Here is a 20,415-nt window from a genome sequence, read left to right on the forward strand (position 1 = left end):
ATTCAAGACATTTGTGTTGGGCTGGACAATATGAGTGAAAAACACATCATGATGTAAGCGCTCATATCTGTCGACATTTTTTTAAATATCTTAAATACTGCCAATGTGGTGACATGGCCTTTCCTGTTTAATCCACAGTTTTCATTCCATGCAGTTGTTTTTGATTTTTAAGCAGTTTTGAGGAACTGTGGTGAAACATGAAACTGCTGCTGTGCAACTTATTTAGCAGGTGGTTGCTAGGTAACCAGAGATCGAGTGAGTTAGTTGATGCCAACTTGCTTAGCCGGTCATGAGAGGATGAGCGGCTTAAGTCTGTAATCTGCCTACATCCCCCAGAATGCTGCGCAGTTCTGGATTGCAGCTCAGTGAAATGATCAACAAATTATTTTGGATGTGTTATCTATTTGTATTGATCAAATGTTTATATGCATACTCTTATTTATTTATTGCTTGGCTCTACATATATGCTGCATTTTCTCCGTTAACTTCTGCCTGGCGACTGAGTCAAGTAAATACAGATGGGCAGACACATTAGTATTTATTTTCAGTGATATTTATCTTCACTTAAACTATAATCCTTTGTTTCTAGCTTCTTTGGTTTTCTCCCCACAAACACAGGAGTGAGTCAGGGCTGGTAATGGCTCTACAGTGTTAGGTGTGTCTCTTTTAAGTCATTATTTGTGGGAGGTGATGGAGGTGCCAACAGCATAGTTAGGCTTGTTCACCCAAGCATGATCCCTTGAGTCACACAGCTGTCCTCTGCCAACTGGATGTGAAAATGACGTGACTCCATAACTTTCCTGACAAGCATCTTAATCTATCACAGCCTCATGGCGTCAGCTGTGGAACGTCCCAAGTGGCTACATCATCTACTGGTTTTAGTATTCTGTCCTCATAGAGATGTGCCTCCAAGACAACCACAATAATCCTCCTCTGACTTCAAAATCTGTAGCAAATAAGATGGTTTTTGTTCTGTTTAGACTTTAATTTGGCATGGAAGTGAGAAAGACTAAAGTAATCTTGAGTAACCTTTAAATGCATTTAGAAACGGTAACACCACAAAATGACTTAGAGTGACTTCAGATGCAGTATGCATTTAGTACACTGCAGGAGCTCACATAAACACACAAACTTTATAAACATTTTGTCCATACACAGGTGGAGTCCACATGCCAGCAGGTTCAGGAAAAGGCTGAGAAGAGAGAGCAGGAGCTGAGCGACCGGGTGACGTCCCTGGAGGAAGCTGGAGTTCAAGCGGAGAACCAAGTGAAGGAAATGAAGGAGACCATCTTTGAGCTGGAGGACCAGGTGGAGCAGCAGAGGGCGGTCAACTGTCACACCAACCAGGCGGTCCTGGACATGGAGAGTATGTACTGATCGCAGGTTTTTTAGTTCTGCACTGTTGCGTGGCATTTTAACCGAAGCTAGCAAAGAAAATGAGAGACTATACATTAGGGCTGGGCATTTTCTTATATCGTTTATTATTTTTCGCAATATATTTCTCAGTATGATGAAAATTTAGATTTATTGTTGTCGCAATAAATTCCGATTAAGGACATTTAAAACCCTCCAAATTGTCCATACTGCAGCTTAGTGATGCAAATCACACTTTTTGTGGTAATGTTTATTATAAAATTGAGATTAATTTAAAAATTGGTCAATAATGAGAAATTATTAGGGTTGTTCCTTTTGCTTTTCACTTTAGAAAGATCTGTGATTTTGTCTGTGATGTCACCATAATTTGCAAAACGTGCCTGTGCTTGCAGACCAGATTTGTTACATTCTAGACTTACACAAAATCATTCAGAGGGCCACATATTGCCTACTAAGCAGCACTCTGGTGACCCTTGATATAGATATAATAAAGCGCAGTGCATTTTTTTAAAATATAAAAGCTTGTCGCATTCATGAAGTGTTGTTGCAGTTTATGATACAATCCAATGTGTGTACTGTAGAGTGTTTATTGGCATAAACAGTATACAGTTTACAGTAAGATGATGATTAATTACTTTTGTTGATGGACCCCATCTCTGGATTTTTGTTCATATTTTATAATCACCTGATCATCTTGGATTACAGTTCAATGCACAGTTTATAAAGGGCTCCATCTAATGTAATGGTTATTAGCTGAAACAATCAGAAAGTTGATCTTACTGCCGTCATATGAATCCACTTCACTACACTTTTTCATGCTGAAGTGAGTGAATCTTCAGCAGGGTAGACAGAGTGACTGCATAGTGTACCATGACACTAATTTAGGATCATAACCGTGACACTGAGTGGCGCTTGCATTCCTTTTGTTGCACTGGAGCGCATGGGGTATGTGGTGTTTCTAAGATGCTTTGCTCATGTCACGGAAAATTTCAACATAGTAAAACTATATTCCAAGTTCCACCATTAAAATGCGAGGCCTATGCACAATATGTATATGTATTCAAAGTATTTATAATGTTTATATCCCCATAATGGGGATATAAACATTATAAATACTTTGAAAATAGCCATGAAGAAAATCTCTCCACAGTGCCAACAAAAGCTGAAGGTTTACACATACATAAGTGCAAGATTTACTGCAGGGCTGTAGGATTATTAAAGCTCAGTCTGCCCAGACCGATTCCCTGGAGGTCTCTTTAAACATCCAAGAGAGTGTAAAGTGGAGCACATCGAACGTTGATTAAAATACAATAATATTACTGTTGTAAATCGGGGCAAGTTATATTGGCTTGATAATATTATTGCAGCGACCGAGACGTACTTCAAGAATAGTTCTGTTATTGGAAGTTTTATTTTTAGAAGACTTGGCTGCTGTTTCTCTAACATAATCAAACTGTTCACACACTATAGTAGTGACTGCTACTACGGTACGTATGTTTAGTTTGTTATGCTGTTTTTTTTTTTTTTTTTAAATATCTGAACTTTGCTGTTGCAGATCTTGTCAAAAAGATTGAGGAGCAGAAGGGTGAAGCAGAGCGACAGCTGAAGGTTTTGAATCGACAGATGAAGGTAAGAAATGTTTGACATGGCGTTCTGCTTGGGTTCAAAAGTTCAACTAATTGTTGTTTGCTGTTCCAGCTTGGATCCGTTTGGATGATATTTACCGTATTTCAATAAAGACTGATATTTCTGGAAATTCAAATGCGCCACAAATACAACATCTTTTTTTCCTTTATCTACCTAAAAGTGGAAACCAACCGAACCGTTCTGCCTTCTTTAGGAAATGTGTATTTTCACAATTATCAGAAAATAGAAAGGCATGCAGAATTCTTTGAGTTTATATATGTGCCAACATATATAAATATCATCTAAGAGTAAATGGGTCATATCTGATATTCACCTTAATGCATTTGGTCCGTTAGATGAACTCTGACACCTGACAAGATGTCAAAGGTCACTGGAAGTGAAGGAAACATTGTGAGAATAGAAAAGACAGAGGGGTGAAAAAAAATTGGGTTAATCAAAACTCATGCTGTCACAGTCACATGTTTACCTTACATCATTTAGCCCACAAAACATTTTAGTTCTTAATGTTTTGCGTAAATATCAGATGCATAAAACGGTGCAACACTGACAATTTTTTAGAAATCAATATTCCAAAGAAATACAGTTTTTGGTGTCACTTTGAGGTCAGGATGATTTGGCTTGATTTTTCGTCTCTTGCCTTCATGCCAAAATAAATCTTTCCACTGAGCTTTGTTCAGATAGCATTGTGTCGCATGTTAGCAGAGTTTTCCAAGTCTTTTTCTAAGTTTAGGTGGTGAGTACTGTATCTGAAAGAATTGACTTGTTGACAATATTTCGAGATGCAACAATGAGAGATTTTATTAAATTTTTAAGAACCAATGCATATTTTACCTTATTTCTACAGTTCTAGAAGAAGTAGAATTTACAACGTTGACATTTTTTCTAGCTTTCCTACCATGAGCGAGACGAAGGCTTACCTTGTGTGAGAGAGATTAATGTGAAACAGGAGTTTTCTTTTTTGCAACAAAGACAAAATAATACAAAGTTGACATTATGAGTTGTCCTTAATGAACTAGCTGTTAGTACAGTTAACATTAGTAAAGTTTCAGGCTCCATGTGCAATCCCAGGAAGATGTAAATCCTAACATTCCAGCTGAAATTTCCAAATATCTGTCAACATTTCCAAATCTATTATACTCCATTACTGAGGGAGGTTAAAAGTTTTTAAATACAACATTTTTTCTGTAATATGTTCAGCCTTCCTGGAACCTGTTAAAGCCAACTATGACGCAACGTCCCAGTGGACGGTTTGAATTTATGTCTGCTTTTCATGCCCAAAAAATCTGCAAAAGGAAGAAGGTCAATGTGACACAAATTAACAACCTTTAGCAGCCTGAGCAGCTAACGAGCCGATCTTAATAAAACATGGGCTACATGTGTGGAGACGAAATAATCACATGCAGTTGATTGTCGAAAGGATCTTGCCGATCAACTGCAAACTGATGGAGACTAAAGTATTGCAAAGTTATAAATAATGTAAATTGAATGCAGACATTCTTATTGTTACATTTTGTCTTAAAAATGATGAAATAAGCAGATTAGTGGTGTTTTATCCTCATATGAAAGGATTGTGTCCGTTTTGTGTTTCCTTTCAGGGTTTTGTTTTGCTCAGTCCTGACATATAAAAACACAATAGAGCAATTCAGATTATACGTACTGATAGCAGAAGGTCTACAGCAATTATGAATTGATACAAAAGGATCGTCTGACTGAAAAAACTGTCATGTTTTGTAATGTTGTTCATCTGTATAAAATTAAAGTTATTCCAAGAATAATTCAAACAGATTTTCTTCTACTTCATTCTGTGGTTTATAATACTTTTAAACAGTTCAAGAAATGTGGAATAATGTTGGTGTTTTGAAGGTTAGGAGCCCGGTCTGGACTCTTGTCATATCAGTGTGCAACATTAATGGCTGTCCCGTAACATGTGCAGGAGATTTTTCAAGAGTTTGTCAGGCACTATAACAGAACGATGTTTCCAAATGAAACTTTACACCGTGTTCCAAATTATTATGCAAGTGATATTTTCTCTGATTTTCTTAAATGGTCAACGCAAATGATGGTCAGTATAATTTTCAAGTCATGAACTATTACAGTATAAATCAAATTTTACTGAACAAAGCTCCCCATGAGAACAGTATTTTGTTCAAAAAATAAAAAGCTCAAAATGCACTGTTCCAAATTATCATGCACAGCAGATTTTCTAAACATTTTATGGATTATAAAGAACTGCAAAAGGTCATTCTTTGTATGTGCAGCATTAAGTGGTCACATTTACTAAAATCAAAAGCTGTTTCAATCAAAAACATCTTAACAGAGCGAGTTACATGTTAACATAGGACCTTCTTTGATATCACAGCGCAATTATTGCATCCATTGAACTTGTGAGTTTGTGGAAAGTTTCTGCTTGAATTTCTTTGCAGGATGTCAGAATATCTTCCCAGAGCTGCTGGTTTGATATGAACTGCATTCAGATCTTCTGCCAGAGGAAACTCCAAAGGTTCTCAATAGGGTTGAGGTCAGAGGTCAGAGGAGGATGGTGACCACACCATGAGTTTCTCCCCTTTCATTCCCATAGCAGCCAATGACACAGTGATATTCCTTGCAGCATGAGATGGTGCATTGTGATGCATGAAGATGATTTTGCTACTGAGGGTACGGCTCTTCTTTTTGACCCATGAAAGAAAGTGATCAGTCAGAAAGTCCATATACTTTGCTGAGGTCATTTTCACACCTTCAGGGTCTCTGAAGGGGCCGAACAATGATTCTGTCCCCATGATTTCAGCCCAAATAATAACTCCACCACCTCCTTGCTGACGTCACAGCCGTGTTGGGACGTGGTGGCCATTCACCACCAACCCACTACTGCGTCCATCTGGACCATCCAGGGTTGCACAGCAGTCATCAGTGAACAAGTCTGTTTGAAAATTAATCTTCATGTACAGCTGGGCCCACTGCGACCGTTTCTGCTTGTGAGCTCTGGTTAGTGGTGGCTGAATAGTAGGTTCATGCACCGCAAGCCTCTGGAGGATCCTCCACCTTGAGGTTCCAGAGGCACCAGCAGCTTCAAATAACGGTTTGCTGCTTTGTAAGGGTATTTTAACAGCTGCTCTCTTTATCCAATGAGTTTGTCTAACAGAAACCTTCCTCATTATGTCTTTATCTGTACAAACCCATCTTTGTTCTGAATCAGCCACAAATCTCTTCACAGTACAATAACGCTTCAGTTTTTGTTAAATATCTAATGTTTTCATATCTTGTCATACGGCACTACACTATCTGATGATTTTCGTCAGCAGAGAGATCCTTCCTCTTTCCCATATTGCTTGAAACCTGTGGCCTGCTTAATAATGTGGAACATCCTTCTTAAGTAGATTTCCTTTAATTGAGCTCACCAGACAAACTAATCAACCCAGCTTTCTGAAATTAGTTATAGTGATTCAAAGAGCCCTGACACACAATACCATCTATAAATTTAATAGCACAACAAAAAAGTTAATCTTTATGGTACTTAAATCCAATTTGCATAATAGTTTGGAACACGGTGTAAATGTAACATTTCTTGGCTCAGAACCATCACACAGTGGAAATGTGGTTTGTGGTCCAACAAATTAGTACCATTATTATTATTATTATTATTATTATTATTATTATTATTATTATAAATAAATGAACACAGTTTAGGACTTGGGACCAAAGAGGAAATGAAGTGTTCAGTCCAAGTCCAAACATTTGGGCTGTGTGATGATATGAGGTTGTATTGTTGTTGCACTTGACAAAATTGTTGGGATTTATTGCAGAAAATTCATGAACAAATTTCCAGTGAACATCTGGGAATATTTTTCATCTTTTGAAAAAAATCAGACAAAAGCATGAGGCAGTTGTAGGTAGAGAGATGGGTATTTGTTTTGTTTTGTCTTTTTTATAACTTAATCTGACAGTTGTAAATATAAAATATGATTTTTTTAAAATAGATGTTTTATTTATTATTTGGAGAAAGCACCACGAAAATCTTATCATCAACTTTGCTTTAACTAGAAAAGCAACAATTAGAAATTATTTGGCCAATTTTCAGTCACCAACAACCTAATGATTTGATTTTAACAAATTCTGATTTCTCTTTTAAAAAGTATAAATAGCAATGTACTTTTAAATGACAGCGAACAGTCTGTTTCTCTACTTTGTGTGATAACATAATTTTAGTAATATTTCAAAACAAAAATAAAATGCCATAGCTGACTTTTTAAACTGTATTTAAGCATATTGCATTAGCATTTTGTGTAATTAGCACAGCGGACATCTTTAAAATGACAGAGCTGACATTTAAACAGTTTTTAGACATCTTGTGTTAATTAGAATTCAGCATGATTAGCACAGTTAGCATACTGTGATAGTAGACCCTTAGGTTATCTATTGGATTTACTTAAGAGTCCCAACTATTTCTTAGGCAGCCAAGTTTCTTCTTCTTTTTGTTGTTGTTGTTGTTGTGCAGAAACCAAAAAAACAGGCCGAATCTGTCAGCGGATACAAGTCCGTAAATCCACCACATGCTATCGGCTAAGGTTAGCTTGCAAGGTGTCCCTTGCAGATTGAACTGAACTATTTGCTAGAACAAACCAGACCAAGTTTTACTTTGCAGGTTGTAGCAGCTTCATAGAAAGTACAGTTTCTTCTCTAGAAGCCTCCTAAACTTTTTCTGCTTCTGATGTCTTTATTTTTAGACCTTAACCTAACTTTCAGGCATCCTCAATTACTGATCAGAAAAATATTGTATTCTTCTGACTAAGTTGATGACTGATCAGAGTCAGTTGAGAAGAAAATCGACCCATTCTGGTCGCCAGCTTTTTTGTCAGTGCAGGTTTTTATTTTAAAATGTGATGTGAAATTGCGACAACAGCTAAAGTTTAGCTTTTCGTCTTATGGAAAGTGTTTCAGACCTAAACTACAGCAAAGCAAATGAAACAAACATAAACATATACAGCATTACAATTTCCAGAGTGGAAGAATCATTGCTTTTTATATTTTCATCTTTAATGTCAGATTCAGTGTTATGTGGATGCAACAATCATTTATGATTCCTGCAAAAAGATCCAGACAGAATCCTGATTGATCTTTCATGCACAATTCATGATAAAATCCCAAAGGATTTATAATCTTGTTTAATCAGCCAAGCATGGCAGCCTGAGACCTTTAAAATCCTGAGATTCATCTCTTTTCCAGATTGTTTAAAATAGCCTTTGCAGCTGCTTTTAAGCTGACCATAATTATAAAAAGACATTTTTTTCATGCATTTGGGGACTTTAAGGAATCATTCCTACCATTTTTAACATACTGTTAATAAGCAACATCCTTTTATTTATTTTTAGGCTTCAGTTTTGGAGTGCTTACTAGCGATCAGTGACTTGCAAATGTTTTTTTTTCATTTGCCCCTGTATTGTGTTTTTTAAAAATTTGCATAAATTAACTGCTGTGCCTCAACCTGTGCTGATCCATGTGTTTATGTATTTAGGAGGAGAGAGAGGAGTGGCGGCGCTTTCAGGCAGACCTCCAGACAGCGGTGGTGGTGGCCAACGACATCAAAGTGGAAGCTCAGCAAGAGCTGCGCACTCTCAGGAGGCAGCTGCAGGAGGAGCAGGACCGCAACGCGAAGCTTTCTGCAGACCTGCAGGCCATGCAGGGAGTCAGGTACTATCCACTGTTTCCAACCCCCTTACACCCACCCAGCCATCTCCTTCCAGCCCCCTCAGGCACCAGGCTCCTTTCTCTCTGAATGTACCAGGATGTGACATACCTACCAGAGTCCTGCCAGATCTCCACGCAGCAACAATCTTTAGACAGGTGGCCCAAATGATCCCAACTTGAAATAAACTCTTGCTCAAGAGGTTCCCAAATTTCCTGTTTGATCCTAAGAGAGGATATGTTTTCATCAGAGGCATGATTAAGCTTCAGTGTTCGTGTTCCTGGGATTTGGCAGACTCTGTAGGTCAATGAGCCATCTCCTGCAGTTTTATTTTCTCTCTGTATTTTTTACTTCTTTTAAAGCTGCTGCCCTTTCTGTTTCCCTCTTCAAACATGTATTATGACCTGTGGCAAACATTCGAATTTCACACTCGAAACACATTACGTGTGAAGAAGTCATGTGGTAGTTGTAATCAAAAACAGATTTTACACCAGTTTACTTCTATTAACATAATGGAAGCCTTGCAGTTTTATTATAGGCATATTTAAAGTGCCAAATTAATTTACCTTTTCACATTTTGCCAAACCAAAGCCAAAAATTTCAATTTATCTTATTTGGTGTCATGTGTTAGATCACATGTGTCAAACTCAAGGTCCACGGGCCAAATCTGGGTCACCATAGCTATTTATATGGCCCTCAATACCCTGGAGGGCCAAATAAACAGAACTTCAAAATAAGTTAGGTGCTTACATGTTACTTATTTAGTCAATTCAGTTTTTATTTATACATTTCAAAATTACGTGAGTGTGAAAAAAATTCTAATATTTGAATTTATGAAGTACTCATTGAATACAGAAAAAGCTATACTACTTTTAGTACTTCAATAGATCATTTTATTGCACTTTATTTATTCTGCCACAACCGGCTCTTTGTGGACATCCCTGATCTTGGTGTGGCCTTAAATGGAAATGAGTTTGACACCTAGTGCATAAATGTGAATGAACATGATACATGATTTTATAAAAAATTTTTTCCTATGCTTAAAAATCTGAAAAAAACTTTTTTTTCTGTATTTATACTAAGATTAAACAACATTTCAGTGGACTTTATTTATGAATTAGGTCACTTTTGAAGGCAGTTGGTTGGACAAAGAGTACTGCAGTAAAGTAGAATACATACCTCATTTTGCATATTTTTATAAAATATTTCAAAACTATTCACTTAAAAATGACAAGCTACTTTTTGCTGACCTAACTTACCAAATCCCATTTAAATATGTTGAAGTTTTTGTAGCGTGACGAAAGGTGAAAAGGTACAAAAATAGTTCTTAAATCCACTTAAAAATGAGGATAGCTGTGGTTTATGTGTGATTTAGCAAAAGAGTCCTAAAAATCCAAATGATAAAAACTTAATGGTGGTTTGTTATAATATTATCATCACTCCAGATGAAATAAATCTTTGTTAAAATAGACTGTTTATTATTCTAAGCACTTGAGCATGCTTAAAATTATTATTATTATTTTAAAAACAATTGCATTAGCGCAAGATACGGATCAGTACCCGTGTATTTAGTATCTGGTAGTAGACCACGTCTCAATCACCAAACTTTCCCCAAGAAAAGCTGTTATGCTGCGTCCGCTCCCCTCCTCCATCAGCTGATGTCTCTGTTAAAGACGTCCGTCTGACGAGCCTGAAGTCCAGGTGAGTTCTCAGCCAGCCTGCCGCTCCCCGCCTTGTGTGCTGCCAACGCTCACTGACCTTCCTCTCTGTGTTTGGCTTCATGCTGCTTCTTCAGCCTGTCTGACTCTGTCTGCTTCTCCATACGCTGGCTGACTGCACCTTTAGGGCTACCATTCCCTCCCGGTTTGCTCTTTAAACCTGTGGATCAGTTAGATTGTATCTGGTGCCACCTGCTGTTGTTTTCGATGAATAACACTCCTACTTTTTTTTTTGATGGAAAAAGCAGGATGATGATGGCTGTACTGGCATGACTTGGACTGAACTCATGCTGTTTTTAACGACACAGATACATATCCATAGCATCTCCATCACAGGGTGATCTGGCTGTATGAGTGACTATTTTAATCTTATGAGGTGTGCATGGAAGAGTTGAGGTTAAAAATATGCCCAGAGGTTCTGGCTTTTTAAATGACATGAAGAAGCAATCATGTGTTTTATTTTTTATTTTTTTTAAGTAGACTTTCTACATCATTCATTTTTTATTTTCTTATCTTTTTCTTTTCAGAATCAGCACTGGAGCCACTTTTGACACCAAGACGGCAGTGGAAGGACACTAGAGAGTGACCCTCATCTCAGCATCATGTGAAGACAGTGTTATTATTGCACTTCTATTTTGTGGAAACCAGCTTTGTTTTGACTCACTGTGCAGAAGGACGTTCAGGCCTTCATGGGTTCATTTCTCTCCATATGGCTAAAATATTTTTGGGGACTTTTTAAATGAGAGTACTCTATTTTATTTTCTCACTGAATGTTCTCGTTTTGTCTGGACTGTTGGGTTCTTGTGTTGTAGACGACTTTTTAAATGAAATCTTTTGTGCCTTTGTGAAATTAGAGAAGATTGAATGGCCTGGTATGGTGAGGGGCGTAACAAATGCTGAATGTTTTAGGTTTGGCAGAGCTAAAGATTTCTATCACTGAATTTGCAACATTGGAAAACAGCTAAATCTTGCTTTTAAATGCAAAAGCAAGGAGATAAATTTTTTTAAAAAAAATCAGTTTTGTAATATTTCCACATCCCTTTAGGAAAAATATAGAAGCACTGCTGTTAGAGGATGTTCAGTCTGTTGTTTTGCCTTTTGAGAGCAAAATAGAAAATATTATACAATATATGCAGTAAAACACAAAGTTGTTTAAATGAACCATTCATTCCTGGAGTGGTTCATTCCTGGTTGCACATGTAAAACACCTTACATAATATTAGCTTGTGACGTGAATTCCAGGAATGAACCATTGCATGCATTAAGTTTTGGAGCAGATGAACCGTGACGCAGCAGCGCTGCTAGCAGCTCGTCTCTCTGAAGAGAGAATCAGTGCAGCTGTGGTCAGCTTTCTGCCAGGGCTGCAGGTTTGCGCCGACAGTGCAAAACACCGGAACTACGTATTTTTCGGACCATAAGCTGCTACTTTTTTCCTACGCTTTGAACAATGCGGCTTATAGCCTGGTGCGGCTCTTCTGTTGATTTTTCTTAAACCGCCTTGGGGGGCTCTTTTGCAGGAAGTGAATCATTGGAAGTCAAAGTAGAAAGTGCTAATTTTCCATTTAGAGCAAGCACATTCTAGGAGCAGGCACGACGGAGGAATTTCTTCAAACTCATATGATGCAGCTTTTAAGGTGACGGCTATCGGATGACTGGGTCCTTTAATAAATCCTGGAGATTTATTTATTATGGAAAACCGAGAGCGGCGGAGATACCGGCGGCTTATCATTTAGATGTACGTCTCCAGATTAAAAACAAAAAATATATTTATTTTTTTTTCCAAAAAAATTTGTACGTACGGCTTATAGTATGGTGCGCTCTATAGTTCGGAAAATACGGTACATAATATTAATTTGTGAATTTTACTCTTCCTTTGGATTGAATAAAAATAATAAAGTAAGTTCGGGTGTGGCTACTGGTGTACATGTTTGACTGCATTACCAAAATTAAAAAGTTTGTACATTTAAAACTATAAGGTTCCAGAATGTAGTAATGTTTATAAGCAAAGAGGAATAATCAGCTGATCTGAGTCTTTATCATTGTGTTTGGGCCAGAAATGAATTTCCATAAGACAAAATGAAATAGCTGGATATCTATGAAATATCGAGTGTTGTTATTAGAGTCCATTTGAACCAGAACCTCAAGGTTCTCCTTTGCAGAATGAAGCTGCAAACATCAGCGTAGCGTTGACCACATCTGCTGCCGCTCACGTCCCGCCCACCATAGTGAGGAACAGAGCGTGTCGTGGATATCGCCACTAACTGGGGTAAAACCGAGCCGCACATTAACTGGTCTGAGCGCGACTTGCCAGTGGAAAAGAACCTTAATTTGCAGAATTAAAGTTGTGCAGTTATTTGTTTAAGAAATCCATATTACAGGGTAATTCAATATTTTTCATAAATCTTCCTGATCAGGATGAAAAATGTCCAAACTATTGTAATTCTTAATGATCATGGTTTTGCAACAAACCATGATCAGAAAAAAAAAATCAGACTGAACATCCTCCATCCAGGAGCTTTAAGGATATCTTGTTTTTTTGTTTGTTTTTTTTGCTCCTCACATCATTTTGTTACTGTTTTTGTATAAAATACGTCACTGACAACTTTTTCTTGTTAGTCTTTCTTCTGCTGTTCAAATGGAGTGCGGTTCATTTTTTTAGCCATAAGATGGCGCTGTGGACAAGCTTAATTAGGCATGTCAGTTTCAAGCTCTCCCATGTTTTACAGTTGTGTATTTTTTGTTGGTAGAATTATTTTTACATGCAGATGTCATGATGCTGCCAGTATTAGACATGACCGTTAACAGCGTACTTCTGGACCAATCGAACTGTCTTAAAATCAAACTTTTAAGTCATAGACCAATAAAACTGTGTTCCCGAAATATTTACATCACTTTCAAATATTTATATTCCATACTCCCTGTTTTTTGCAAAATCAGAATTTAATATATTAACCACACGGACTTTTTCTAACCTTTAGCAGATTCCATTAAATTACAAGCTTTACATGTTTATATGTAAATATTTTCCTCACCTTTGGTTCAACCTCTTAAAGAGCATCACATACAGTGCGTGTGAAATATGAGGTCCTTTCTACAACCCATCTTTAAAAAGCCATATTATCCAAGCCGAGTGAATGGTACTGGTGCTCAAGTAAGTTAGGTTATATAAGAAAAGATGAAATGTTTGGAAAAATCTTTTTACGAGGCCGAGCATTCCTGTTCATATTGTGATAATTTATTTTGCTGAGGAAGGACTTGGCTGTTTTTTGTTTGTTTTTTTCTGTATGTGAAGTTCTACGTAAATGTCTGACTGTTGTTCATTAGGTGAATAAATAAACAAAATGTATCCAGCCCCGTGACTTTTATTTACACATCAAACTGGTCTGTAGACTCATCATAATGTGGGTTTTCTTCACTGATCAGAATCAATGAGAATATGGGGATGGGGGTCACATACAGGGCGGCCCAGAGGAAAACCCGTAAGATCTGAACTAATGTATGCGACAGAGCGGATCAGTCACAGGACTCTGATCCAAATCCAAGTTGGAATCTGTGGAAGATTATCGTTTACAGATGATCTCAATCCAGTCTGACTGAGCTCAAGTTATTTTTTTGCAAAGAATTAAGGTTTTTTCTTATTTTTATTTGTAAAAAGAAAAGAAAAAACCATGAAGGATTTGCAAGTTTTGAGGTGTTTGAAAGCTCATATCCTATCACCAGTAAATTTAGAACACTTTTTATTTCAGAGCATTCATTCCTACTCATCAGGACTAACATGGAGGGTTTTGGATCAGAAACAGACTACACCACCATCAGCAATATGTTTTGCTTGAGTCTATGCAGCAATTGTGTTTTTTGTGTCTGCCAGGTCCCAAGGTGATGGTGGGCGAGCGTTGGACTCCGACGGCGGCAGCAGCCAATGGTGCGGCATCTCCGTGATCCCCGGCACGTCCCCCGCCGACGCCAGCGCGGAGCCCGGAGCGACCGTCAAATCCCTCATTAAGTCCTTTGACACTGTTGGACAGAGTGAGCGCCGAGCACACGCAGACACAAGCAGTGGCCGGGCCAGGCGTCCCGTCACATCAGTGTAGCTGTAGAGGAGAACAGCTGATGAGCAGCTGTGGTCTCCAGCGTTCATGTCTGTCGTTTCTCAGCTCGTCAGGTCTGGGCTGGGGGGGGTTCTGGTGTTTGTCAGGAAAATCATTTGATACCGATCAACATGAGATGAGCTGGAAGTCTGGGACTGATTAGCTGTTTTAGTAAATTTTTTCTTTAGATGGTTTCTCATGGGATTAACACAAATCTGGAAAGTGTGGCATGGATTTGTATTCAAATATTTTGCATAATGCTCTTTCGCTGCACATGTACTAGGGTGTTTCTCCCAGCTTTGCACATTTACAGATCTGAATTTATGGCCATTCTTATTTGCCAAACTATCCTTAAATGTCTTAATGTAGGTCAAAGCAATAAAGTCTGTGATCCTGTGACCGGAGGACTTTCTTCCAGATGTTTGCATTGTGCACCACATGGCTGGTGGCAAACTCAGAAATTGGACTTTAATGTTTACTTTGAACTTATTACTTTATTTAGAGCTCTCATACTAAAAAGTCTGGTTTATACACGGCATGACAAATAGAGAAGCGGTCCTGTTGGCAAATTCTTCCACATGAGCTGTGCTTCTCTGCAGCTCCTCCAGAGCTGCCATGGATCTCTTGGTCCCAAGAAAATTTTCTGGGGTTTTACCCGTTCCAGTTTTTGGAGTCAGTGGTGCTTCATTACATGTGCAAAACTTATGGTATCATCTCTAACGTAACTCTGTTTTAAACCTCTCCACATCTTTCTCCTTGATTTGCTCTTTAATCTTAATGTTGCTCTTTATTCACTGTTTTCACTGATCTGTTTTGCTGTTAATATACCAAACGTAAGCTGTGACACCACAGCCTTAATGAAAAACAAAAAAAAAACACACTATGACATTGATCATGGATATTACAGATGGTCCATGTCATGCGGTTCCGGTGCTTTCCACCCCGAGAAGCCCTTTGAGTGGGATCCCCGTGCGCACTGCACCAGCTGCAGCCGTCTCCCCCATCCAGGTACTTAAAACTTCAGCCTTCATCCAAAAATCACATGTAGGATTTGGTGGAGGGGAGCTTGTTTTAGACTTCTTTTTTTAAAATTTTTTTTTAGAGACATTCCTACATTAAGCCACTATCAAAGACGCTGGAAAAAAGAATAAATCATGGAGATTTCGCTCATCCTCGTGGTATGTAACACTCAGTCCAAATCTTATTTGATCTGCTGTACCATATTTGATCGGTTGCTGCATGACATAACAATCTGGTTCTCTACAAAAAATATGGAATTGAGGCTCCTATTCAGTTTTGCTAAGTGTGCAGAAGGTCTTCACCGTACTATGGGTTATGTACTGTACAATTCTGGATAAAATCTTCTCCCATAAGCCAGAAATCTGATGATGGCTCATCAATGAGCCACCATCAATATTTCGACACAGCCAGCTTCTTCAGCAGTGACCTTCCACTAAAAGCTCTGACCAAACCAGAATTGCATTTTGACCTTGTTCTGGTCTGTGGTCAGAGTGAAAGATGACATGCAAGCAAACAAAAAGTCCAGTCAGCCATCACTATCCTCACCCAGAGAGCCGACCATCAGATTTTGTTGTGGCCTGGTGAAATTTAAACGTTCATTCGAATTCCTTTGGCTCTCACGCATGATCAGGTGGTCGTTTTAAAGGCAAAGTTCTGCTGATTCAATATCCTCAATGAAAAGTACAACAAATACAGACAATCAAACATTTGACTTCTGCTGGTTTCTTACTGACTTTCGCCACTTTCTTCTAGAAAAACACATTTAAATGCAACTCTGGAAATGCTCTTAAATGTGTCACAGTTGATTTGTTTCCAAAGCCTCCCCTGAGGAGCTGCTGTAGGAACATAGTTTTCTGACTGGAAGCAAACATTTCTAGGATACGCTCTGTTTTTCGACTCTTTTGTCACATTCTTCTGTATCCACATCCGTCTCTCTCGTCCTTTTGATTCCGCAGATAAGTTGTCAAGTTTTGGCGAGGACCTGAAACCAAACAGCCTCATGAGGAAGAGCCCTTCACTGGAGAGTGTAATCAAAAGCCCCATTTCCCTCAGCAGCCGCACCGCATCGTTCAGCTACGGCCGAGGAAGCAGCAAACTCAGGTATTGTCGTTTGGATCTAAAGATGAGCTTAGAGACACAGGAACAGTCTAATTACAAGGAAAGCATTAAAAGAAATTCATCTTCTTTCTCACTTTAAAAATGTTTGAAACATAATGCATCTGTTACCATGTTTAGTATGTTTAGGGTTATGTGAGAACCGCTGCGTTACTGATGATGTATGCAAATACTCGCCAATTCTGGAGTAATTTAAAGTGGCAAAAACATGTCCGCTTCTAGCATCGCACAGCCTGAAACGGGAAAATAATGGATTCAACAGCAGAGCTGCAGTGACGTGTGAAATGTTTAGCATGCTAAGTGGAACGACCATGTCTCATGTTCTTCCCATGGCCTCCAACCCCAGGGAGCAAGTCCCTAGAATAATATTACAGATAGACCTTAAATCTATCCGTCATGCATAGGATTTCTTTCCTTACTGCTTTACAACTGTGCACATTGTGCATGATGTCTGGAAACATTTGAGTGTGGGACCACAGGGACGGGGGGCCGGGCAGTAAAACGGGCTTCCACTCTGCACTGAGATGTCTGCCGTTCCAAGTAAACGTGGCTCCGCTCTGAACTCTAAAACAAATAAACGAAACTACAAAGAAGCTCCGGAATCATCATGATAGTGCAAGATAAGATCATTTCCTCCAGTAATGAAAAATTGCAAATCAGAGGGTCTTTTTTTTTTATACGAAGCAAGAAAAACTAGCGAATTTGTTTTTCCTTTAGAGCAGCACCAAACACAGATTTTGACCCTTAATTTTCCTGTCTGTTTCTCCTAGTTTTCTTTTCTATTTTCTGGACATGTAAGAAGTTTAGCTGCCTTTTTAGTAAAATGTTTGTATTAAAGCAAATCTATTCTTTCTTAAAAACTTTCCTAAATTACACTTATGTCCCTCAGTATCACTGATAATCTACAAAAACACTCAGATCTTCCAGGTTAAAGAATCAGAACTTATATGAATAAAGTTGGCACATCTCATTTTCTCGACAACAGACGATCTCTCAGTAAAGTTTTGTTTTACTTTTATACCAGGCATGCTGATTTCTTACCATGTATCAAACTGTCTTCTGTTAGAATACATTTCCTTTTGTTTTCCCGTATAACCTGCAGCTCTCAGCTTTGCATTTTGTCTAAATAATATAGTTAATGTGCCTTATTTAAGTTTGAGATTATATGTTTACATTTTTTTTTATAATTAATAATACATTTTGCTGTTGCATAAAATTGTTTAACCATGTGATCTTTTATTTTTCTGGCCCAAATAGGGAACTTTTGAAAAGGAGAAATAAAATCATCAAGTAGTTCTATGAGAAATCTGAGAAGAATCAGATGTTTTTTTAATGTTAGGCCACAAATATAAAAATTATTTCAGAGAATGCATTCTTTGTGAGGACAAACGTTGCTCTAATTCAGCATAATTTTAGCTGTCTGACCAGCTATGATTAGCAAGCGTCCTCCACGTTCACACAAATAATTGTGTGGGAGTGGGGGGGAACAGTAGAGGAACTGAACTAGATATCGCACAAGTTGTACTCCAGATGACATCTCTCCTCTCTCCCTCTCCTCTGATGGCGGCCCGCGTTCCCCTGGTGACAGTGTGGAAAGAACGGACCCCTTGGCCGCTCTGGCGCGGGAGTATGGAGGATCTAAGAGAAACGCTCTACTGAAGTGGTGCCAGAAGAAAACAGAAGGCTATCCGGTAGGGATCACAGGCCACGAACCGCTCTCAAACATGAGACGTGCTCCACACACTTTCACGCCCAGCTCTCCTTCACGTCTACATCTGACGGTTTGATATTTAGTCTTCACTCGCCTGGTTTTCATTTAAAAAGTGAGCTGACACTTCCCATTCTCTGCTTTATATTGCATGACGCGATATTGATTATTCTGATCCCAGATACTGAGGTCAATCTTTATTTATTTTCATTTTTTTAGCCATAGCTGGGTCAGACAGCCGGAACGGCATACTGTTGACCAACCATTTAGCTCACTATCATCTCACATCTCACTGGTATGGATGGGTTTATGGCTGTGTTTTTAGACGCTTTGGTACGCTTAGGCTTTGGAAAATTATTTTTTCACTTTGCAAAGAAAAAAAGAAAAACCGGAAGGGGAAAAAACCTAGTTCTATTTTTTTTTTCAAAATAATTTGAGAAATATGGCATTTATTCGTATTTAGTATTATCTCCTCTGATAGCCTTAAAAAGAATCACAGTGAACCACCATCCAAATACACAAAATACAGGGTGGAGACTCTTGAAATCCTTGAATTTCACTTCGGGGTTTTCAAGGTTTGGAAAGTTCTTGACTTCTGCATAAAGTTCTTGCAAGTGATTGATATTCAAACTGCACAGTTTTGGAGCAAAGTGCAATCTAACATTTGATTAAAACCCTAAATGTGGACAATGTTGTTTACATTTGAAACCAGATATTTTTATACACCTAATGAAAAATCAAACATATTTCTAGATTATTTCTAGATTAACATATTTGCATGTGCATGCTTTTTTATTTATTTATATTCAGTCACATTCAATTACTTACATCACTCTTTCATATATATATATATATATATATATATATATATATATATATATATATATATAGTAGTTTAATCTCTGGATTATGGAGACAGAGGCCCAATTTCTGGCCTTAAATTATGAAGTCAAATTTCTTTTAACTCATGGTGGATATATATAGAGTATGTTTTTAACAACTGAAGGTAACATAGATACTTGGTAGTGCCAGAAAATGGCATCATGTGCCTGGAAAACACATAATACTTCCCCTTTAATCTACTTCTCAACAACTGATCTGTTGGTTTTTACACTTTCTGGAATCAACCTGGAATCAGCACTTATTAACAGAAATTGAATCTGGTTTTTAGTTAGAAGAGTTGTGACCTTTGCTGTGATTTAAATTCATCACATTTTCTTTCAGAAATCAGTTCTCACCCCTTTAACTTTCTCAGTCTCTGCTTCTACCCTGGTGTGCATGCACCAGCTCTCTGCTGCTCTGAAACGAGTCGCGTTCCTTAATACTTTTGACTGTTAGCATCACTTATCAGACCAGGCTGTCTGAAAGTCCGCAGATGGAGAGCCGGATCAAAGCATGTTTATGTGTTAGAATGGCCTAATCAAAGTCCAGACCTGAATCCAACCTAGATTCTGTGGTTAGATATGAAAGTTCATGTTTATAGATCTTTCAGAGAAGAATTGACTTTTTTTTTTAAAAGTGCCAGACTGTTAAAAAAAACATTCAGGTGTAATTGCAGAGAAAACTCTGATTATGAGAAATCAACACAATCATACAATATATTTTATTATTATTACGTTAAACATTTTTATAAAACCTCGTGTTATTTTTCTTCCTCTAAGGAACACAAATCATGAACTCTTTAGTGATTTTTAACATTATATAAATAGTAAGGCAATACTTCAACATTTCTGGTTGTAATGGTTCCACAAATGGTGGAATAAATATTTCTTAGGCCACAGAGCCAAGTGCTGATATTAACCAAGCCAAGTTTCTCCCTTAATAGCCAGTTTAAGGAACCCATTATGCCCAGTGGGATTACAGATTAGCCAGTATAATCACTGTGCTAAAACGTTTTTCATGCACACAGAGGGGCTGCAGTCTGCAGACTCTGGATCTGAAAGGAAATGAACGATTACAACCCTGTATGCATTCTGATGGATCCTTAAAAATACACTAAGGCCTTTTTTTTTTCTTCTTAAAATCAATTGTTTCATGTGACTTTTCCATAGAAAGATGCACAAG

At 38.0% G+C, this 20,415-nt stretch overlaps 1 protein-coding gene across 3 annotated transcripts in view; it reads left to right on the forward strand.

Annotated features, from left to right (window-relative positions):
• specc1 (sperm antigen with calponin homology and coiled-coil domains 1) overlaps positions 1 to 20,415 on the forward strand; it is a 91,142-nt gene that overhangs the window by 44,542 nt on the left and 26,185 nt on the right. For all 3 annotated transcript variants that reach the window (XM_023342326.1, XM_023342327.1, XM_023342329.1), the window contains 8 exons: positions 1,159 to 1,366; positions 2,930 to 3,003; positions 8,531 to 8,706; positions 14,288 to 14,445; positions 15,415 to 15,515; positions 15,610 to 15,685; positions 16,484 to 16,628; positions 18,232 to 18,334. In XM_023342326.1, the coding sequence (XP_023198094.1) occupies positions 1,159 to 1,366; positions 2,930 to 3,003; positions 8,531 to 8,706; positions 14,288 to 14,445; positions 15,415 to 15,515; positions 15,610 to 15,685; positions 16,484 to 16,628; positions 18,232 to 18,334 (1,041 nt within the window). The remainder of the gene's footprint in view (positions 1 to 1,158; positions 1,367 to 2,929; positions 3,004 to 8,530; positions 8,707 to 14,287; positions 14,446 to 15,414; positions 15,516 to 15,609; positions 15,686 to 16,483; positions 16,629 to 18,231; positions 18,335 to 20,415) is intronic.

The sequence above is a fragment of the Xiphophorus maculatus genome, chromosome 11 (assembly GCF_002775205.1).
Source record: "Xiphophorus maculatus strain JP 163 A chromosome 11, X_maculatus-5.0-male, whole genome shotgun sequence".
Lineage (NCBI taxonomy): Eukaryota > Metazoa > Chordata > Actinopteri > Cyprinodontiformes > Poeciliidae > Xiphophorus > Xiphophorus maculatus.